At 39.7% G+C, this 24,083-nt stretch overlaps 1 protein-coding gene across 4 annotated transcripts in view; it reads left to right on the top strand.

The window, feature by feature from the left end:
- The window catches only part of LOC124862737 (cytohesin-1-like), a 47,850-nt gene extending 35,675 nt beyond the window's left edge, over nucleotides 1-12,175 (top strand). For 3 of the 4 annotated variants that reach the window (XM_047356825.1, XM_047356823.1, XM_047356824.1), the window contains exons 6-13: nucleotides 2,157-2,237; nucleotides 2,389-2,501; nucleotides 3,192-3,340; nucleotides 3,427-3,539; nucleotides 8,568-8,646; nucleotides 8,723-8,791; nucleotides 8,898-9,052; nucleotides 10,150-12,175. In XM_047356825.1, the coding sequence (XP_047212781.1) occupies nucleotides 2,157-2,237; nucleotides 2,389-2,501; nucleotides 3,192-3,340; nucleotides 3,427-3,539; nucleotides 8,568-8,646; nucleotides 8,723-8,791; nucleotides 8,898-9,052; nucleotides 10,150-10,228 (838 nt within the window). In that variant the 3' untranslated portion in view covers nucleotides 10,229-12,175. The remainder of the gene's footprint in view (nucleotides 1-2,156; nucleotides 2,238-2,388; nucleotides 2,502-3,191; nucleotides 3,341-3,426; nucleotides 3,540-8,567; nucleotides 8,647-8,722; nucleotides 8,792-8,897; nucleotides 9,053-10,149) is intronic. The other variant, XM_047356822.1, reaches the window with a different exon arrangement.
- Nucleotides 12,176-24,083: the final 11,908 nt, after the last annotated feature.

A 24,083-nucleotide genomic window follows, 5' to 3' on the forward strand; every position in this document is an offset into this window, starting at 1 on the left:
GTGCTTTCTTTCCTCTTCCGCTCTTTTGCTTTTGATCCGGTTTTACCAGCACCCATCCACGAGTGTGACAAAAGCACTGAGAGCATAGTTTTGCTATTACTTTTGTCAGGCCCACACCCATTCCTTTCCCAAACACTGAATACTTGTTCCACATTAAAAGCATCATCTCAAGACAATGCCTCTTACTCAACAGTGGTCGTCCATGTGTCTTTAATTAGTAAACTCATCAGTATCGTGACCAAGACACTCACAACTTGGGAATGCATGTGTTTTAAGCAATTAAAGATATCACTGGAGAGTAGAGATTATAAGAAAAGACTGAGCTCAGAGTCCAGTCTGCACAGCTCAGGGACTGTTGGGGAATTAGGGCTGTGCTCGGGGTGGGATCCGCTTTGAGGTCAGACATGGAAATGGAGTTGATGGAAGCCCTCTGCTGGATTTTTATCAAGTCAGTTAAAGTGTTTTGGTTTCTTCATTGCAAGGGGAGTCTTGAGATTCTGGTGGTCATTTGTCCACTGAAAGTGGTGACTGGATATGAAGCTTGGCTCCTTAGAGCCTCTCCATCATGGCCAAAGGAGAGATCATTTACTCTAAAGGAACTTAAGGGTGGGATGATCTCATGATCTAGTTTACATAAGTGAACAGTGGTGGGGGATATATAGTCCCCCCTGTTGGATTTGTGGAGTATCACTGTTTTAAACCAGTTTTAAGTATATCAGAAACAGAAAAAGCCCACAAATACATATTTTAGGTTGTCTGTCAAGGACCTTTTACCAGTTATCTTTGAGGTTTGACCTGCAGATTCTGGTTTTGGCCAATCCCATTTCTCTTGCTAAGGAATTTAGACACTTACTTACAAGAGTTGCACCGATCAGAATTTTGTTTCTGTTTTCCGAACTCTGGTGTTTGTAAAGCTGCCCTGCTAGTATCAGTTTACACAGAGTCAACATTTTCAATAAGATCTGTAATATAAGATGTTAAAACAGTTTTTGAAATATATTTTCTAGCCTTTGTGAGAGATCATTGATTATTTCTGTTAGTAGAGGTTACATTTTGCCACCATGTGGAAAAGCATTAGCTATAAAACCTGCTTAACATTTGAAAACTGTATTAAACATCTTCTTTTAGCAGTTAGCCTGACTAGCAGTAAACAAACAGCAGTTTCTATGTGTTATATGGAGAATGTAATTCCATATCTCAACTCTAACATTTCCTGAAGGCTGCCAAAATTTCCAAATCCAGCATTTTCCATGTTGTCAGACAGAGGCTGAAAGCTCAAAAGAGAGGGAACCTTGGTGGCGCTTTGTTTAGCCTTCCTGTTATCTACTTTGTCTTGCACTCTCTCACTGATGCTGAACATAGATGACTTTAGGTCTACTTCACTCAGCAGTAACTTCCGCACCAAAGGGGGGTGTTGTCAGCACTAACAGCTGGTCAGCAGAATTTGATGATTTCCAGTTTGATCTGCTGATTCTGGTCACCAGACATTTTCTCTCTCCAATGCGAACTAATTTGTATAAATTTGCTTGAATTGGAAACTTAACTTTTCTAAACATTGACAATACGAAGGGAAGAAATGTGCTGCAGCTTCCTTGTTAGCAGTAGTAACCCAGCAGAGAAAGAACTGATCAGAACGCTCTCCCAATGTGTGCATCAAAGCATATGTCCCGAACTTTCATCTGATTAATACTCGACTCAAGGCAACGTGCATAAAAGAAGATGATTTTTAAGAGCAATACAGGTCACCTGCTTTGATGCAATAAATTAACATATGGTTTTCCATAGTTCTAATCAGAGCCAAGCAAATAAAACTGGTTGATTGACTCTAATTTATTCATAAGTCTCTAATATTTATATTTGTGTATATTCACAAAATCTCGAAGGTTATACATTTCTCTTTTAAAACCTCGTTTGGCAATCTGTTGCTTATTAGTAATTGTTGTTATTGTTTATAAAGATACAGGAGAATAAAAATGTCATTTTTATCTGATGTGCTAGGAAATTGTATGTTCCTCTATTCAAGTAACACTGGATTAAGATTATAATCTTATAATTATCACTGAAGGTAAATCTTGAGGATATTTTGTCTTGAGTAATAAAGGCATATTTACTTACGATTTTGCTATAACAAGCTTATCTTGTTTTGTTTCCCTCAGAGATGAATTCAACATCCAGGTTCTCCATGCTTTTGTGGAACTTCATGAATTCACAGACCTCAACTTGGTTCAGGCCCTGAGGTAAAATGTCGCCATTTTAAAAAACCCCCACATATTTGCTATTTGCAAGGATGCAGCTTTTAGCTTCAGACTCATGCAAAAGCGAGGCAAAGAAATCCATCTCCTTCAGAGGGAGTGGGAGCGTTGCTGATTAACGTGCGTCCTATAACAGGCAGTTCCTGTGGAGTTTTCGTCTGCCGGGAGAAGCCCAAAAGATCGACCGCATGATGGAAGCCTTCGCTCAGCGCTACTGCCAGTGCAACCCTGGTGTTTTCCAGTCCACAGGTAAATTAGTTGTGTCATACAGTGCTACGTTTTTGCAGCCCTCCTGTTGAAAGGTATGTTTGATATAATTTGTATTTTATTTTGAAAATGACTTGATCTTGAGGAATTCCACAAAAAGCGTGGAAAACGTGTAACCACAGTGCCCAAAGGGTTCACCGAGACCGTGCGCAGTATTCTGTTACACCTGGGGAACACACCCAGTTGAAACCTATATGTAAAAAACACTGACTAAAGACTATTAGGCCAAGATGTGGTGGCCAGTTAAAGAAAATCATTTCAAAGCAGCTTCATTTGACAGACTCCTTTTCCGCTGAGCACGTGGCTTCTGGAAAACGATGCTCCCCACAGACAGGCACTAACATGCATGCAGATGGATATTAATATTTAATGTGCTTTCTCGAACCTAACAGTGCTTATAAAGTACTGCTGTGTCAGCCGTGTTGTCCCTCAGCTCATGCCTGATGCACGTTTAGATGCACATGAATGCTGTAGTGCCCACATGCAGTCTGCCCACTGATCGCAGACAGTGCTACAGCTGTCCACTCCTCGGCGCATGAAAGCACACTGCATTCAGCTCAGCCAGTTTACATTCATATTTAATCATATTATTATACAGTGGAATCATTTTTATGATAAAACCTTAACCTTTCACCATCTTTTAAACAGCATGGCTCTTGTTGTATGTTACAGACACATGCTATATCCTTTCCTTTGCCATCATCATGCTAAACACCAGCCTTCACAACCCCAATGTGAGGGACAAGCCAACTGTGGAGCGGTTCATCTCCATGAACAGAGGCATTAACGATGGAGGAGACCTACCTGAAGACCTGCTCAGGGTGAGAAGACCTTCCAAACTCAACCTCTGGTGACCGTTCCTTCTACATGTCTTTTTATCAAAGTTGATCCCTCCTGTTTATTGCAGAATCTATACGACAGCATCAAGAATGAACCTTTCAAAATTCCCGAAGACGACGGCAACGACCTCACACACACTTTCTTCAACCCAGATAGAGAGGGCTGGCTGTTAAAGCTGGGTGAGTTCGATATCTCTAATGTTCCTCTTCTCCAGGAACGCTCGGGTTTTAGATCCTATACCTTCAGATAGAAGACTTTTTGTTTTGCAGTTTACGGAGAATGACATCTCTCTCTTCTGAGTTCTATGGTCCATGTGTGTGTATGAGAATAGGTGTGTACGAACGCAACACCTGAGGGTGTCTCTGCCTGCTTTAATGTATAATGAATCCGACCAGAACATGTTGAGACATTTGAATTATTTAAGACCTTTACCTAAACTGGGTTGCAAGCACACACCTGGATCATGATTTTTGTGATTTACAGTGCTTTCCAAAAGTGTACATACACTTTGAACTTTGCTATGTTTTCTAATGTTATAGGGATTTATTTAACAATAGAAGGAAAGTGATGCATGGTTTTAAAAATGTTGTATTCGTCCCCATTTGCTCAGATACCCCTTAATAAAATACACAACAGCGAGTTGCCTTAGAAGCCCACTAATTATTAAAGAATTCAGCTGTGTAGGATTTCATCTTAGTATAAACTCATTTGTCCTGTGAAGGTTCAGAGGTTTGTTAGAGAATATTAGTGAACAAACAGCATCATGAAGACCAAGGAACACAGCAACAAACAGAGCGAGGTTATAAAACAATATATCAAACTTTGAACATCCCAAATAGCACTGTTCTGTAACTGCAAACCAGCAGAGGCATGAGTGCCATACCTACACTGATGGGCTAGGCAGACGAGAGAGCCACAGTACATCTGGAGGAGCATTAATAGGACAACTGATAGTCATGCACTCAACAAAACTAGCCGTTGTGGAAGAGTGGCAAGAAGAAAGACATTGCTGGGGGGAAGGAAGCAATAAGGTGTCCAGTTTAACGTTTACTGACATGTAGGGGACACAGCAAGCACGACAAAGAAAGTGCTTTTGTCATATGAGAAAAAAATGTGATGTTTTGGCTTACATGCAAAATGTTATTACCCTGCACATGTTAAGAGCGGCATCATGCTGTGGGAATGCGTTTAGTCCGCAGGGACAGCGTAGCTCCTCAGAGTTGGAGCTGAATATGAGTAATCCTGGAAGAAAGCCTATTAGAGGTAGATTTGAGACTAGAGCCGAGGTTCCCCTTTCACCAGGACAACACTAACAAAACATGGTTCAGACCAAAACTAATTTATGTGTAAGAATGCCTTCGACAAATCCAGACCCAAATCTATTTGAGAATTTGTGAAAATCCTGTAAAGGTTTGTGTTCACAGGCATTCTGTAGTCAGTCTGCCTGAACTTGAGCTTATTTGGGTCAAAATTTCAGTTTCTACATGTGCAAATCCATAGACATACCTCAGATAACTTGCGCTTGTAATTGCAGAGAAAGGTGGTTCTACAAAGTGTTGACTGAAGGCAAATAATGTGCACTTTACAGCTTTAATTCCCAGTTGCATAGATTGAAGTTTGGTGACAAAATGTGATATAAGGGCTAACTGTTACACATCCTCTCTATCCCCCGACTCCTCAGCCTTTGTTTCCTCTCAGATTTGTTTTTCTGTTGTACAGATTCACTGTGAATACGGAAGCCAACATGAATTTGGAAGGAAAAAAAACCGAATATTTACTTCACGGTGAATTTTTACAACCAGTTGTTACATTGATGTGAAGAATTACTTTCTCCAATGACTCCTAGTGGGGAGAAATGAGTACAATAATCACGGTGGAAGGTCAATTTCTTGACATAACTGAAATAAACCCAAAGTAGAGGCTTTTTTTTCATGTAGTGCTTTACAGAAGCTGTCCACATTGAGTGGAGCGCCCTCTTGTGGAATGTAAAGCAGTGCATCAAAGCCTCACTGATTTAGAAAGGACTGTGGTGATATGATTTCCATTTAATTTGATTTATGTTTTTTTTTTCCCCCCTCTTCGTTTGTTTGTTTGTTCCCATGATTTTGGCCGTTGTCTTTCCTCAGGAGGTATGTACACCTGCTCTTCCGAAAAAGAAAAAAACTAGTCCATCTCTCGGCTATGGGGTGCTTTTGGTGGTCTGCCATGCTTTTTGTTTTGTTCCTCGTGTTTTAAATTAAATTCAAGGTTGTGTCACTTTTCGTCTCTACATCAGCTCATTTGAAATTGCAGATGTTTGTCTCTTCCGTCTGTCAACATGCTGGTGGTCTGATCTTCGCTGGGTGCTCACTGGGTGCATTCACCACCTTGTAGGCTCGAACTGGGGGAGCTGCTGCTTTGTGATCACTCTACTGAGCAGCTTCTATTCCTCTGTATGCTCTGGTGGTGACCCTCTTTGAACTTCTTTTTTTTGTTTGGAAGGTGCATTATACCTGTTAACATTCTCTGAGCACAGCAAAGACCTTTCATAAATAATCAAAAACCCAAATAGTCATTAGAGAGTTGCTGTCTGATTGCTTGGAAAGGTAATACTGCATCTTTTCATCAGCGAAGCTCTGCTCTCCTTCTCTCATGCTAGAACTGGATCTGAAGGGTAAAAGTGGCTGCAGCCTGTTTTGGTGGACTGGAATAATCTGTGGGGGGGCAAGAGTGTCTCTGAAAATGGACTTAATTGGCAAAAATACAGAAAACAACAAATTAGAATGATCTGCCAGAACTATGAGTGTCCTCCTCTCTGCAGGGGTAAAAACATGACCATTTACTTGTAATCTAAAAGAAAGCATGCTTCCTTTTAACCTCCCACAGTCCTATCTTGCCTGGGTTACTCCCTCCTCTCCAGCTTCGTTCCAGTCCAACAACATCCACACCCCTCCCTGCAACAGCATGTCGGGGTGTTTCTCCACTTTCCAGATGCTGTTGCAGAAGGGACTCTGTTCTGTTTTCTTTGATTGTGAGGAACCGACGTGGCTCATCAAACCAATTTCAATCTGGAAACAGCTCAATAAGCTTTGTGATTCTGCATCTGTGTTTTTTGTTTGTCTGCTTTGTTTTTTTTTTTTTTGTTGTTCGACGTGTGGAGAGGAGCCGCAGATGTCAACAATGTCTGTAGATGCTAAGCTTAGAGTCTGGAATATGATTGGATATCATATACAGCGTCTTCGCTGTAATATGATGACAAAAGTGTGTTCTACGTGTTTGTACAGAAGTCTCCTCAAAACCACACCTGCTGGAAAATGAGTTTTGCTGCGCACCTTTTTTTTTTTTCTTTTCCAACATCGGTGATGGGATTTTCTTGTCTAGACAAACAGGAAATTCAACTCTAAGACGCCTTTAGAGACGGCAGCTGTCAGTCCTGTCTTGCCTGGGCTCTCCTGTCTTACTCAGTGGGTCGACATCCCATTCCTCCCAGTGTTTAGTTACTCATCTGCTTCTGTAATCAGGTTTCCCCTCGCAGAAAGTATTGGTGACAAAGAGGCCAATAGGTCAATTGCAGATCAACAGAGTGCAGAGTTACCCACCAAGCCCCCTGTGGCTCGAACCTAATCCTCAAACACTTATCTTGCGAAATCAGATTAAAGTAGACCGTTCACACCTGGCATTAAAATCCGTCCTGAGCGATCAGATCTTAGTTTCCTTCTTTTAGATGCGAATAAACACAGAAACAAGTCACTCAGTGGGCTGTCAGCTGATCAGCAAGCATTGAACAAAACATAGTAAACATTAACAAGGTCTACTGATGTTTGCCTAACATCGCATATACGATATTATGCAGACATTAACATGGCTGAGAATCACCTGGGTCTTTGTGTAGTTTTTTTTTTTTGCTACAAAACTCCTAATGAGCTACATTATCCAGCTTAATAGACACAGTGACAGAAGTTAAGCAGAAAAAAAGCGTGGGACTCTTTATAAAAGTCTATTATGGGTAGAGATGCACCGAGAAATCGACCGACCCTGATGAAACTATGTGATCCAGTCTTTTTTCTGATCAGTGAACACACCATGACTACGTGGTCTCATGTCCCAGTAGCAGCAACACTGTTCAGTGTGGAAGGTGTTGAGGGTAAACTCAGTCGTGTTTAAAACTGAAGTCAGAGGACGCACAGAGATGTAAGAAGCTTGTACCTGCAGTTTATTCAGGTTGCGAGAAAGATTGAAAGTTTCGGCAGATAACAGGAAGGTTGAACGGAGTACAGGAGAAAGTGCTCTTTAATCCTTTCGTGTTTTTCATAATCTGTCATGTAACATGATAGATTTGTATATGTTAGTTATCAAGCAGTTAAGGAAAGTCCACATTCTCCTGGGAGTACATAAAGTAGCTCTAATTGCTACAGTACATACATTGCTGTAGTTTAAAATGTTAACTCTGTAAGCATTTTAGGGGTTTTAAAATAATTGAGCACTGAAATTTTAGACCTTTGTATAAAATAAATCCTTTATCCCCCAAAATTCTGAACTTTTAGAACGTTCCTTGAAATATCTGTTAATTTATCCAGCAGTGTTTTTTGAATGTATCTATAAACGCCCATTTAATAACTTTGTTCCTTGAGGGGAGTCGCATCAGGTTGCTCTTTCAGTGCTAAACTAATGCAGATTGTGTCCCAGACCACTTCTGGAGGTCTTGGGTAAGCCGTTTTCAAAATGCTTTTGAGTGCGTTCACACCTGGACTTAGCGCTGTCCAGATGTGATCAGATTGCTCAGAACAGATGTTAGTACCGGGGCTGAATAGGGTCTGAGCTTTCATAAAGTAATCTGGGCTCATTTCATATTTCTAACACTGTATGCTTCGATTGGCCAGCATTGTTATATACATGTCCCTGTGAATCAGCAGGATAAATGAAAAGACATATTTCTATTTTTAAAAAGCTGGAAGAGATTAAATACAAGTAGATTTAGTCTGTAGTTTGTGCTGTACGAGGCGAGGCAATCGTTTTGAATTGTCCACTAACTCTAAATACTGTGGTGAAGGGGATAACTTGGCGACAAGTGGTGTGGTTAATAGGGACCCCTGGAGCCGTCATCTGTCTGTCTGCCCATACATCTGTCTGCCTGTCTGCTGCTCCACTCGGTGCTTTTGGTGCTCGTCTCTTTCTCCTCATGCCCTTGTCTTGCCGAGCCTCAAATCTGATTCTGGCTGTTTGCTCCACAGGGGGCCGGGTTAAAACATGGAAGAGAAGATGGTTCATTCTCACAGACAACTGTCTTTATTACTTTGAGTACACCACAGTGAGTATCACTGTTACCTGATGCTGTTGCACATTTATGTGCAGAACATGCTTATTTACGCTTTTTATTTTTTCAGGACAAAGAGCCCAGAGGAATCATCCCATTAGAGAATCTGAGCATCAGGGAGGTTGAGGATAAGAAGCCTGTAAGTAGTGCAGCCTCTAGTGGTTCATCTAGATTTAGCAGCGGTTTTGGCTTTCTTTTTTCAGACTATTCTTCATGTTTCTGACCTGTCTATTTCATTCTCGCAGAATTGCTTTGAACTTTTTATCCCCGACAACAAAGATCAGGTAATAAAAGCCTGCAAAACTGAGGCGGATGGCCGCGTTGTCGAGGGCAACCACACCTTCTATCGCATCTCTGCCCCCACTGCAGAGGAAAAGGAGGAATGGATGAACAGCATAAAGTAAGTATTTTTATCTCATTTTCTGTTGACCCATAACAATTTAGTTTATTGTGAAAACAAACCTAATGTCAGGTTGTTGATTTGTTTTTGACTTACAGCGCCTTGCGAAAGCATTGACACCCCTTCATCTTTTTTAATTATACTTGTCCTGTCATTAGTCATGGTGGTGGTAGCATCAAGGTGCAGTGATTTTTTTTTTTCTCAGCGGGGGTCAGAGTTCATGGAAAGATAGATGAACAATCCAGGAAAAACATTTGTTAAGAGTCTGACAAAGACTTGAGATGTTCACTTTCCAAAAGGCAAATGAGCCTAAACACACAGCCAGAACTACTAATGTTTTTTGATCAGGAAGCAAAAACCAAAGACCTTGAGGGTCAGGTTTCTGCAACTTTCAGAGGGGTCACTGCTTCAACACACTTGTTTCATGTAATTAGCTCATTAGCACAGCTCTGCAGAGCTTGACTGCATGCTGAGGGGGCAATTTAGCCATTTGATTCAGGTATGTAAGACTAGGACACATCTAAAAGTTGCAGGAACCTGACCCACTCCAACCCCTGGGTTAGATCCTAACATGTTCACGTGTTACAATGGTCCAGTAAAAGTCCAGACCTAAATCCAATTCAGAATCTGTTGCAAGGATTGGAAATTGTTCACAGACGATTTCTATCAAATCTGAATACGTTTGAGCTATCCTGCAAAGAAGAATGGGCAAAACGTCTGGTGTCACTAGATTTGCGAAGCAGATACCCCAAAAGACACATGTGGCTACAGTTGCAGTGATAGGTGGCCCCACAAGGTATTCTCTCAAATACATGTCACAGACCCACAGTTATTATTTTTATTTTTAAAGTTCTGAAAACATTATTTCTTGCCACTTTAAGTTATGCACTGCTTTGGGTTGGTCTGCTCTATAAAATCCCAACTAAATCCATTGATATCTGTGGTTTTATTGTGACAAAATGTGGAAAAAAGTCAATATGAAATTTGATGTACACAGGCAGATATCTGGTTATATTACAGCACTGTGACGGTGCAATAATTTGCACACTAGATTACTTCGCCTTTATTTACATTTTCTTCTGCATCTTTTTCCACAGAGCTGCTATTAGCAGGGACCCCTTTTATGAGATGCTTGCAGCCAGGAAGAAGAAAGTGTCGTCAATTAAGAGGCACTAGAGCCGATCGGCTCCTCCAACGTTGCACTTGACAGAGAAGGGGGGTCTGCCTGTCTGCTTCCCGCATCTGGGTCGGTGCAGAGGCCACGGTTGAGGCCTCCCTCAGACCTCTCCAAGGAATTATTTAAGGATTGGCTCTGGAACTCTACAGGCTGTAAAAAACAGGAAGCATGCTGGGGATTTAGATAAAAGCCGGGGGGTCAAAGCTTCCTCCAACCTTCTGTCTCAATGTCTTCTCTTGTATTCACTCACAGCTTTGAAAGTCTCAGGCTGGAAGGGAGTCTTGCTGGTAAAATCCCCTTTGAAAAAGCTTTAAATCGACACACGTCATTTTAACTCAGCAGGTCTGACCCAAGCGTGGCACCACCAACCAAATGATTCCTCAACGATCTTTTCTGACGTGCTTAAATATGTTTTAGTAACAAGTATCTATTTTGTAAAGCTTTCCTTGGTAATTCCTATTTGCTTGTCCACCTTTGGTCATAATAGACTGTTCCTGCGGCAGGGATTGCTGAAAAGCTGTTTCACATGGAGCGTTTGAGCAATTTGGGATAGTTTAGTGGTTTTTTGTTTTTTTTTAAACTGTAAACCCTTCTTTTACAAAAAGAGTTGCCACTCGGGAGATTAAAACAAAAACAAATGGGAACCTCCTCACAACAGCAACCATTCAAATCTTTCCTGGACATAGTCTTTCCTGAAGGTCCCGGAGATGCTTCATGCGGATTAGTGGCTCATTAAGAAGATGAGCATCTCGATCACCTGAGTATTTGAAGTAGAAATCTGGCATTAACTACATCAACATTTAAAACAATGCACCTCATCCTGAACTCACCATCCCCACTGTGGAGTCTGGTATTGGCAGTGTCATGATGCGGGAATGATTTCTAGGCTAATGATTCTAACAAAACAGTCATAGCTCAGCGTGTCTTTGACACAGCTTGTGTGCAAGTAGAATACCGGAGAAAAGGGCAAAGTTTCATGGAAACGTAGTCGAAACAAAGAGAGACAGATGTGGAATAACCAATAAAAATAACTTCACTATTGTTGTGGTTAAAGCACAGAAAGCCAGAGTGGGCATTTGTAAAATGGGCCTTCTCTGTCTGCATTTCTAATTATCTCCAGATATCCAGTTCACACCCAACCACCAAAAGCTGAGTTTTGAAAAATCTCTGTTGTCATAGAGAATAGGATTCCCTTTTGTGAGTAAGTGTGGACAGAGACTTAGTTTCTTTCTCAAACTTTTTGCTATTTCAATGAAATGTAAGCTCAGTATCACTGTATGATACTGAAGTCATTTAAATGTTGGAGAATGTTAATGCTTGGCGCTTTTGAGAAAATATGACTGGAATTGCTGCTGGTTGGCGAGCCTAATTTAGTTTATTTACCCTGTCAAGCACCTGTTTCTTATGTTTTTTTTTTTTACATTTTCTGTACTGCGTTGGCTTTTTGATTGTTGAACATAACCTCTCTGTAAAATACTGTAAACTTCAGGTTGTTTGTGTTGAAGCCATATTGTAAAAAAAAAAATGTATTGCTGTTGAAGCTCTAAACTATGCCTGTAAACGAGTGGGATGTATTTCATCTCAGGATGTTTTGTATGAAATGGGGACAGGGCTGCAGCGGTGACAAATTGAAAATACAATCACAAATTTTGCATTTATTTTTTCTATTTTTTTTCTTATCCAAAGTCAATAATTTGTTCAGTTTCCTGTTTCTAGTCATTTCTGTCGATGCACTGCTTACAGAGGATTAGGAGGAGCGCAGAGCAGTCAATTCTCAACAGTATTTTTTTATTTATCTAAGTTGTATATATTTGAATATATAGTGGGCATTTTGTCCTGAGTTTTGTTAGTTTTGACATTGTTTTTGTTTAGTACACTGCTATAGTATTTCAGAATTCTTATGAATACCATTTACTCAATTTGAAATAAAGCCTAATTTGTGTCAACATTGACTCTTGGCCAGCAGTTTCTGAGGTACTCCAGCAGGTGGCAGTGTAGGATAAGGGCACTCTCTCCATTAGTTTATAGGTTGAGATACAGGGGTTGGACAATGAAACTGAAACACCTGGTTTTAGACCACAATAATTTATTAGTATGGTGTAGGGCCTCCTTTTGCGGCCAATACAGCGTCAATTCATCTTGGGAATGACATATACAAGTCCTGCACAGTGGTCAGAGGGATTTTAAGCCATTCTTCTTGCAGGATAGTGGCCAGGTCACTACGTGATACTGGTGGAGGAAAACGTTTCCTGACTCGCTCCTCCAAAACACCCCAAAGTGGCTCAATAATATTTAGATCTGGTGACTGTGCAGGCCATGGGAGATGTTCAACTTCACTTTCATGTTCATCAAACCAATCTTTCACCAATCTTGCTGTGTGTATTGGTGCATTGTCATCCTGATACACGGCACCACCTTCAGGATACAATGTTTGAACCATTGGATGCACATGGTCCTCAAGAATGGTTCGGTAGTCCTTGGCAGTGACGTGCCCATCTAGCACAAGTATTGGGCCAAGGGAATGCCATGATATGGCAGCCCAAACCATCACTGATCCACCCCCATGCTTCACTCTGGGCCTGCAACAGTCTGGGTGGTACGCTTCTTTGGGGCTTCTCCACACCGTAACTCTCCTGGATGTGGGGAAAACAGTAAAGGTGGACTCATCAGAGAACAATACATGTTTCATATTGTCCACAGCCCAAGATTTGCGCTCCTTGCACCATTGAAACCGACGTTTGGCATTGGCATGAGTGACCAAAGGTTTGGCTATAGCAGCCCGGCCGTGTATATTGACCCTGTGGAGCTCCCAACGGACAGTTTTGGTGGAAACAGGAGAGTTGAGGTGCACATTTAATTCTGCCGTGATTTGGGCAGTCGTGGTTTTATGTTTTTTGGATACAATCCGGGTTAGCACTGGAACATCCCTTTCAGACAGCTTCCTCTTGCGTCCACAGTTAATCCTGTTGGATGTGGTTCGTCCTTCTTGGTGGTATGCTGACATTACCCTGGATACCGTGGCTCTTGATACATCACAAAGACTTGCTGTCTTGGTCACAGATGCGCCAGCAAGACGTGCACCAATAATTTGTCCTCTTTTGAACTCTGGCATGTCACCCATAATGTTGTGTGCATTTCAATATTTTGAGTAAAACTGTGCTCTTACCCTGCTAATTGAACCTTCACTCTCTGCTCTTACTGGTGCAATGTGCAATCAATGAAGACTGGCTACCAGGCTGGTCCAATTTAGCCACGAAACCTCCCACACTAAAATGACAGGTGTTTCAGTTTCATTGTCCAACCCCTGTATCTGTCTGCTGTATCTCCTTTAATACTGAACTTCCAATTGAAGGCAGTCTTGAAATTGAATCGTGCCCTCTTTTCCGATCAGGCTCTTTCTTAGCGAGCGTTGCTCTAGCCACACACTGAAACGAGCCTGCCATCTGTTACTGTTTTAACCCTGCCTTTATTTACCGCTCCATAACATTTCATATTACCTCACAGGCTCGCATTTTAAAGTATTTATGGCAGAAAATGCCATGGCATTGGGGGAAAAGGTTGATATTTACAACTGAATATGTATCATGTTCCGTGATGCCTGGAAAAGCAATCAATAGAAACGAGTTTCTCAACGGGACACTCGTGCAGGAAAGAGCGAGGCATAACAGTCATACTGGGCATCAGAGGGCATGTTAGAACTAATGAAGTCTAAAATGCATTAATATTGACATGTACCCCAAAGTTTTCTGTTAGTGGGTCCCAGTAGGTTTGACTGTGATTGACCCATGGAAGGTTACATTTTACTAAGTACTGCAACCTTTAAATGTTTTGAGTCCTGTTAAATTTTTCCCCAAATTTTCATCCAGTTTGTGACCTTTTTAGTGTGCTGAGCAATGCCTAAACTTCAGACTACAATGCGTTTTTATTAGGATTTTACCATTACACAGCTGTGCATAATTCTTAAGTAGAAAGAAAGTTAATAATGGTTTTCATTTTTATTTTTAGAAATAAAACTGGAAGAGTGTGTGCGCATTTGTATTTAGCCCCACTTTTCTCTGATACCTCGAATACAGGTGTTGTGTGAGCACCAACATACTAGACAGGTTTAAAAGCGGGGTTATGTTATAAAGCAATATCCCAATCTTTGAACATCTCACTGAGAACCGTTCAGCCCATCTTCTGTACAACTGCAAGTTTACCAACACATGACTGTCTATCTGAACTGACTGGTCAAGCAAGGAGAGCATTGATTAGAGAAGCCACCAAAATGCCCCAGGGAACCTTGGAGGAGCTGTAGAGATGAGAATGACATAAGTCCCATTTGCAGTTTTCTGCTAACTAGGTGGTGGCCGCATCATGTTGTGGGGATGCTTTACTCAGCAGGGGCATGGAAGCTGGGCAGCGATTTAATGGGAGCATGGATGGAAGTAAATACGTGGCAGTCATGGAACAAAATCTGTCAGTTGCTGAAAAGGACTTCAAACTGGGGTGAATGTACGTATTATTCCCTCACAATGACAGAGCCAATTTCTTAACTTGCTAACATCATATTTCAGTCACATGGTTCTGCGTGGAGTCTGATGATCTTAATCAGATGATTATGGTGAGTGTAAGCTGAAGCATGAAAAAAATGAAATTTTTTGAATGTCAAGGTTGTGTCAGGACACATCTGGGGAAATAAAGAATCAGAATCAGCTTTATTGCCATGTTCGTACATACAAACAAGGAATTTGACTCCGGTACACTTTGCTCTTTGGTTTTGTTTTTGCATTACAGAATATACATATTTACAATGTACAATATACACATATATTGTGTATATTGAACGGCAACTCGAGCAATGCACAAAAGTACAGAAGCTTTCATCATTCTTGTTTGACCAACACTTTTCTAGATATGGTTGCTTAACCAAACTAAGTAATCAAGGAGAACGTTCCTTTAGGCACGTAGGAGAACCTTACAAGACGATGTGATGATAAACAGGACAAAAAGATCATCTTTATTTGTATTAATAAATGCACCTGAAATGATATTACAATGTAAGAAGCAAAAAAATGGATCTCTTTCAGACTATCAGTGGAAATTTTGCTCAAAGCAGGGCAGACACTCCAAAAACATCAACCTTACAATCACATTTAAAACCTTAATTGTTTAACAGAGTTTTTCTTCCCTACATTGAGAACAGGAAACATTGTCAGAGCCAATGGAAAGGGGTAAACTGGCCTCAGGATTTCTGGAACTGCATTTATTTCAGCCAAGAACAACCCAAAGCATAAAGCCAAGCAAATAAAGGAGTGGCTTTAAATAAAGTAAGTTAAAGGTAAAGCAGCCAGACTCTCCATCTAAACCCAGCATAACTGTGGAAAGACCTGAACTCAAAAGGGCTGTGCTCGCAAACTTTCAAAGACTTCTCCAAGAAGACTGGGAGAGGAAAGGTGTTCCAAACTTTGTTGGAATGTTGCTTTTTGTTTCCAACAGTGCCTTAACAAATATCAAACACAGGATGGAAATAATGGAGTTGCAGTATTTATTCATTAGCATGAAGCGTGAAAAAACAAAACTCTATGAACTCTGGACAGGATCCTGTTTACAAGGAATGTATTTTCTGGCTTTCTGTGTAATTTAGTGCTGGCACTTCCAGTTAATGTTGTATTTTTTCTAAGCAAAATGTCCATTAAACATCTTTTAGTGACCTAGCAGTGGCAGGCAGCAATAACAAACTATGGCTAAAAAGAGCCTAAATGGATCCCTGCTTTTAATATTATGCTATGGACCATTGCCTTTAGCTTTGAGTAAGAACATGGATGGAAATTATAAAGCAATTTGTTCCAGATGTGTTCTGAGAAGACCAAGATTCCACATTTGCATTTGTGCATTTGGTTTTTAACTTAAAATTTAGCTTTTTAAACAAGATTTTTAAAAAAAGCTAAATAAGACATGATTACCTGTAATTCGTCTTTACATAGCATTTATTCAACAACATTTTGCACTTCTGCTGTAAAACAGGATGAAAGTGATGAGAATTACAGAGCAAGGCTAAGGAGATGACTGTGGCTGATGGGAAATGAGAGACATGCTGCTGCAAGAAGAGAAACAATTTACAGAAATGTGAGCATTTGCAGTGGTTGTGAAGAAGCAGCAGGAGTGGGGAAGTCTTTGTTTTTCTTTATCTGAGAGGTTCCTGCTGCAGCAACACACAGAAAGGCTCATCTTACTTGTGTGCTTGAGGTCTTTGTGTTAACAGGAACAGGATAAAGGCTCAGTCTTGCAGCAGAATAAGTGGTGAGAACAATAGAAGGAGTGAGCACATGCTGTGCTGTACTGAAATAAAATCCATGGAACATAATGTACCCAGATGGATTTAAAGAAACTGGCTTAGCTCACCTGAGATCTTTGTTGTGAAAACATTCAAGACCTCAGTATTGAGGTCTGCAGCTGCTCTTAAAGGCCAGGCAGCAGGATTCTCCACCTCCTAAGTGGAGACATGTGAGAACAGTCGGGTCTCAATTATGCCCAGACTGCTTCCCAGAAGCTCTGAATTCCTCCCCCACTGCCTCTGGGCCCACCACTGCAGAGGAAGGGAGCAAACCACGGTATCCTTAGCTGGCCGTTTTTGTTCCTGAGCCTCACTCAAACAAAGAATGCAACACACACACACCCAAGCATACATGCACATATATGTTTACTGCAATCCAATTCACCGCTGCACTAAACTTGTTTTTACAGGTATTTTGGGTTTCAGGTCTGGACACAATACTTTTGGCTTGGCAGATGAGTCATCGCTCATATAAATTGTCATAAGCTCATATATGAGAACAGTCAGCGTAATACAAAGCTAAAAATAAATTGATAAAGCAGATAGATAAAGTGGTAGCCCTTTGCAGCTCCTTTTTAAAAATGTTTTTTTCAGATCTGCCTAAAGTAAAAGATGCATGAGTACATTTCACGTGCCGTGATGCCAATGGGTGTTTTGTTGCTTTACTGGAAGAAAAATCCTGTTCAGATCATTTCAGGAATCCTCCTGCTCTGCTAGGGGACACCGAGTTCTATCCTCAGGGCAGGACTTCTGAGAAAAGGAGTTTTGAAAGCAGCCACAACAAAGTCTCTTGTTCACCTCCTCCCCCCAACAACCACTATCTCCTATGTTCAAATATCTCTGCCTGACACACAGCTGTACATGATTTGCAATATTTAAACTTCTTCAATGCACCTATATTACACTTTATATTAATGTAAACAAAGCTGAAAACATGCCTATTACAAAAAGATGGAAAATGTCAGTATTCTTTACATACATGCATCTGTATAAGTTTAAAAAGATCTGGTGCAGCTTTGAGGAAAACGAAATATAGACCCATTTTTGGTTTTGATTGAAAAACTGCAAATAAAATGGAGACTTTTAAGCAATCGAGCAACTTTTTTAGCTTGTCATCGACAGCAATGCAAATGACCCCATAAAATATCAAAATAAACAAAAATAGGTGCATAAACAGCTTTGACAGAACAGGCAGGAGACCCAACAAACTCATACACTTTTCTATGAACAATACTCCTTTAAACGCAATGATAAACATCCAACATCTAGCAAAAACATTAACAGTCTTTAAAAGGAAAAGTCAAATATTTATTTATATACTATATTAAAAAATATTTAAGCAAAATTTAGAAAAGCTGAATAAATGTAAAAAATGAAATCAGTCAGTCATTTTTTACCGCAGGGGAGCTGGTGCCTATCTCCAGCACTCTATGGGCGAGAGCCGGGGTACACCCTGGACAGGAAAAATGAAATCATTTAACTACAAATTTAGGTAAATCTATTAAAATTCTGAATACAGGTAGATATACAGGTTAATAATTCTAGTGAAGTCATAAATTAATACATTAATTCATCAGCAAAAAGCTAAATCAAAAGTCAAAAAAATGAAGTAAATTAAAAATAAAGATATATGGCCAACAAAAAACTAAGCAGAAAGATAGGATTGTTAGAATGAAAAACTCATATTAATGGTGAATTAAAAATGGTTTTCTATTTTGTTTTAAAAATATTCACACTCTCAGCAAACCTTGGATCATCATATTGTTCAGACGAATGTTTTAGTTCAGGGTTGGTTAACAATCCGCTTTCAGAAGACCTGAGGCTTCTGGAGGCCTCATAAGATAAAATCAATTCCTATTGGGCATGGACTGTTGTGAGTTTCTGTTGTGTCAGGAGAAAAAAAACTGCAGTTTTACGGGAAAATTTAAAGCTAAATGTAAAACATGGCTGCCGCTATTAATATAAAATATTGATTATTACAGTAAGAAGAAGGAGTTCCTCCAGTTTCCACTCCAAGTTGTGTTTCTTGGAAGCAAAGGGAAGCTGTAGTTGCTTTGTTCTGGAAGGACTTTAAATCATAGAGATAATATCATTAATTTTTATCTTTAATTCTGATAAATAAGATGGACTAAGACTTTTAAGAGCTTCATAAAACCATTAAAAGGATCCTAAAATATTTCCCTTAAAACTGTCATGAAATAATTAGTAACATATATAGTATTTTACTGATGAAGACTAACAAAAATAATAGCAGATGTTTAAAAAATGATGTTTTCATGCCTATTTTTGTAATAAAAGACCACTGTTCTTTCTTGATAATTTCCCAGAAGCTGTAATTAATATTGACACAGTGACCTAGATACTAAAACAAAGTCATAAGAAATTATACTGTTTGGGAACAAACATATTCTCTTTTACTTTTCTATTACAGTCATAGCAACTGAAATAGGAGGTTTTATGAGCAGTTGTAAACCGGCCTCTGCAGCTGATTAAAGGACCTGTAAATAATTTAACAAACACACACAGTGCATAATTTCAGTTACTGGTAACTGTGTGATTACAGCTGAGAAGTAATGCAGCCACTGTCAATCATCCTGATGTTTGTTCCTGACGGGAATCTATGCAAAAACTTGGATTTTATTGAGCAGACTCGAGTTGGGAAATATACATTGTTTGTGTGCTGCATTGATTTGATTTGCAGCTCAAAAAGAAGGATCTTTCTTTTACTTTTTCACATTTTCCGGTCAGTGAGTTGCTGATACAGAGAAATGTGGTAACTCAGAAAAAGACAGAAGGTTGTTTGTCCCAGTGGGAAAAAAGGAATGAGGGTGGCTCACATTCTGGGAAATACTTTCGTCGTGTATATGAAAAGAAGCACATTTTGTCCCACTCAAATAGTTTTGCATCTTTATCTCACGTCATGATGAACCATCCTGCTTGTTATCTTTTGCTCATTGTTGCTTGTTGTGCATCTTAATTACACAAAAGCCTGGAATGTGGATAAGCTGGGTGAGATTTCTGCAACGGGGACGTTGTTTGTTTACATGCAGGAGGCAGTGGGCTGGGGACAAACTATTCTGTACTTCCAAAGATGTTGAAGTTAGGATCGTATGAAGAGAGACAGGGGTCTGGAATGACTCCAGAAGAATTTCCTGTCTACAGGGAATGTCGGGTTAGAGGGCGGCCAAAAGAAATGCCTTTCAGAAGGGCGTGGGGACTGCAGAGATCCTTTGAACTCTCTGCTTTAGGACCAGCTAACTCTTTCCTTTTTCTTATTAAAATCAATGACTTGATAACAAGAGATCAAGAACATTTGCAACTTTTCTGTGTAAATAAATGACGATTGAGATTTCTTGGAAAGGAAAAACGCATGCAACTTCGAAATTAAATTGGTTTGTTTCTTTTAGAGTGCAGACGTTGGCTCAAGAATATTGGAGGCCCTAAGCAGAAATTTATTTGGGGGCCCAAAACAGTGACATATCTTTCAAAAATGTATTTCTATTTATTCTCATGATTATAGCTTATGCCTAAAAATTGAAAAAGAAATCTAATACGGCCTGCATAATCATTTAGAAGACTTTGGAAAGCACAAAATGTCATTGCTGACTGTTCACAGAGGACTCTATCCAAGCATATTAATGGAAAGTTTAGTGGCAGGCAAAATCATGGTAGAAAATGAAATAGGCATAACTGCTCCTGATGTCAACACGTTTGCAGTCAAAAAGTTAATTAATACATCATGCCAGCCCTGGTAGCAGTAGCATTTCTGCTCAGTGCAACTGTTGGGAAGATATTGTTGAAGACGTCAGTGAAACAAAGAGAAAAGCGTCAACAAGCCAAGAAGGAACCCAAAGGAACAGGATACAGCTGGCATCTGACTGGAAGAGAGGAAACAGATACTCATAGGTGATGACAGAGGAGATGAAAAAGCAACTCACTCAAGCATACCCTCCAAAAAGGATGACACCTGCATGAATGTTATGACTTCATTATGCGTGCAGCGAGGGAAATCTTGTGCAAGGTCATTGAGGCCTCTGTCATAAACACATGTGGAGTCGCTTAGTCAGACAAGGCGGGGCTATCCTCAAAGTATCCTCAAGCACATATGACTGAGTCTGGCAATCCAGCCAATGTGGGACGTGAAGGCACTTTTTCATTTAGTGGAGTTGCTGATATTTTTCAGGTAAATCCCCTCTGATCCACCTAAATGTGACTGTCCTCTGTCTAGCACCTTTATCAGTAACCACAAAATAAACACAGCACACACGCTAACTCTGTCTGGGACATGTCAGGCTTACTGGCACAAAGGAGGCTCAAGTTAATACCACCGTGTTACAAAGGAAGCGAGTATTTCAACATTAGTATGCCCTTTTATGCAAATTGAACATCATTTGCGTATGATTGCAGCATATGTGCACATGACCTCTAGTTCTTGTTTAGGCTCCATTTTTCCCCACTTAAGTGCTTTTTAATGAGTTGCTCGTAGTAAACAGCACCCCTGTGTGAGCCCACTGTTAATTCCATAACAGACTTATTACAATTGGCCCAAATTGAAGCTATTTTGGGAAATTGAAGGAATCAGACTCCTCTATTAGCATTCTGATTATGCCATGTGCTCTCTTTGTCTCCAAGCATCTGATATGGATAAATAGGTATTACCAGGAAAAACACCGCCACGTAAATAGACAAGCAGCACTACAGTAGTCACGTTATATGAAGTGATGCAGCCTGACTGTTTGTAATTTTTATGTGAATTCCAGTTGATTATGAGAAATTTGGCAGCTTGGCATGCAAATCATCAGGAAGACAATACTGCACTGCATTAACTGAAGGCTCCTGTCAGAGTGTTAATGAGTGTACCTTCAGTCTGCTCGGACTCCAAGGTGCAACGTGTTTGGACACATATGTTTTTGCTGATGTTCTCCGCTGAATAGGACACGATAGCAAAGTTGCAGATTGCAACCAGCTGTAAATTCCCCTCCCCCTTCTAAACTCAGTGGAAAATCTATAGTGCTTGTAAAAATAAAAAAGCTCCACCACCCTGATTCCCTTTTAGATCTGTCTATTTGGGCAAAGGATGTGCTTATCAGTGTTTTTTGGATTTTGTTGTTTAAGACAGTCTCTCAAGAGTTCTTTAAATTATAATCTACTGATTTATTCCCTGGGACATACTTTATTTCCAAGTGCATAGATGCCAAAATAACCAGCTGCTAAATCCAAGTAATCAGCTCCGCCAAGGACACAAAACATGGAGCCAATAATATGCAAACCTCATGTACAAATACAATCCTTTTGGATTCGCAGCGGTTTTGCAGCATGCTTTGTGTGTTGGGGCTGGAAATGGCAAGGATTTCATATAAAGATGCTTTGTGTCTCCAAATAAAATTAGGTTTATTCCCAGCATGCCTTGTTGTCATACCTATATTGCAAACATGACTATTGGTCAATGTTAGCATCTAAAGTAATCTGTTTTTTCTCTGTAACTCAAAAGAATCCTGGACTTTGCCAAAAGGCATTTAGGTCTCTCACCCCTGACCCTCTGAACAAACACTTTCCTGTAAAGTTCAATGTGCTTAGATTCTTTTAGCTTGCATTGATTAACTAATTAATTGGTGCTGCAGTTAGACAGGAAAGTCATATGTTCTGAGGGGCATTAATTAACAGCTTCTGTAAAATTTACGTTAAAAGTAAATAAAAGTCCCGAGTAATTTTTGGTGAAATTATTTATTTCAGTCAATTACTGACACTACGTGAAATTACAAGATTAAAATGTTAACAGAGTCATATATTTTTTGGTGCACTTCTCATTATCTTATTGTGTTATTACATAATAATAATAAACCAATCAAGCAAAAACCTTTTTGGATTGAAATAGAAGTAGGGTAGAACTACCAAGCCCCAATTGATGTGGTACTTTACAGTTCTGGAGAAGAGCTCACTGTTGCAAAGTTGGCAAAATCAGCTTCAAACTATTCAAAAGAAAGGAAAATGCGAGTTATTTGATGTCCCAGAAACAAAAGAAGCATTGTCTACTCACAGCGTTTTGTTCTACTCCTCTTTATGTGTCAAATTTAGGATTGCCGCAGTCCTTCAGTTATGATGAACATTTTATGTCAACTGCACATTCAGAGTACTGTCACTTCATGACGATAACCTTTATTCAGAGGGAAACGTTTAAATGGCTTCCAAACAACAAAAACCTAAATGTGTTCCGGAGCTAATGTGTGACATAGTTAAACAAAGAGTCATAAAGGTTAAACTTGAAACCAAAATTATTTATTAATAGTCCCATTATAAACATTTAATATAGCTAAATATAGCTTGCCTTTATGCCTTCAGCAAAAAAAAAAAATGCATACGCATTATTTTCACACCGAATTAAAAGTCAGAAACTGAGTATTCATGGTAAAGTCCTCTGAGGTGTTCTAACATTGTAATAACACATACAAATTTATTCAACTTTGCAAACTTCTAGTTGTTGATTATTGAGGTGAAATTGTATCAGCATTTGAAAGGCTGGAGTAAACCTGTTTATGCTTTGGCCATTTGCAAATAGAAATAGGTCTTCTCTGGGCTTCCAGCTATAGAGAAGTGTGAACATCTTCAAATTACACACAGGCTCGGCTGCACTGTTTGCTGGGAGACTGAAGGAAGTTGTGAGTTTTTCAAGCAGGAGTTTAATTGCAAAATATTGCTGTCAACCTGTCAAAGATAAAGCACTGAAGAGGAAGGTGGAGAAGAAGGAAGAAGCACAACAAATGGTTCATGAGGTAATATAAATCTGCAATAGTCTAGCACAACTCAAAAATTCTGGCTTTAGATTTTCAGTGTGACTGGCAAATGATAATGAAACTGATACTACAGGAGCAGAAACTGGACACATATACAAAGTCAATTATTCATCCTACCACTGATGTGAAGTCAAAACCTATTTGCCAAGTACTAAAAAAGTAGAAGCGTCATAGTTCCCTTCAGTCTGAAATTAGGTTTTCCTAATTTCCTACAATCAAATGCATTCAACTGGTCATGGAGGCCATAGGGTCCACATGGCAGGCCTAATCTGGTGTGTAGGGGATCTTATATCAACACTAAATTTGTCAGTGAAAAGCTACTTTTTGTCAAAGGAAACCAAGATGAACATTAAATAAAAACTAATGCAGAATGACTAAACAAAATGAACAGAGTGACTGAAATTTTCATCAAAAAGGTGACGCAAATCGGAAAATTAGCCAGTGAGATTTCATTTTTGTATATAATGCAGATCCTATTTGTGATTTCTGGTTTTTGAAACGTTATCGCAAAAGGAAATTCAAAAAAAGCACTTTCAAATTACAAAAGTTAATCTGTTTATAATGAAAAATCTAAATCTAATCTCGTCCATCCTTGGATAAATATTTCACCTGGATATAGAGAATTTCCCTCAAAGATGTAAATAGTCCTTAAATAATGCATTCCTCTAAGACAGTGTTTCTCAACCCTGGTCCTCATGGCTCACCGTCCTTCATGTTTTAGACGAGTCTCTGCTCCAGCAGTTCTGA

This window comes from Girardinichthys multiradiatus, chromosome X (genome assembly GCF_021462225.1).
Source record: "Girardinichthys multiradiatus isolate DD_20200921_A chromosome X, DD_fGirMul_XY1, whole genome shotgun sequence".
NCBI lineage: Eukaryota > Metazoa > Chordata > Actinopteri > Cyprinodontiformes > Goodeidae > Girardinichthys > Girardinichthys multiradiatus.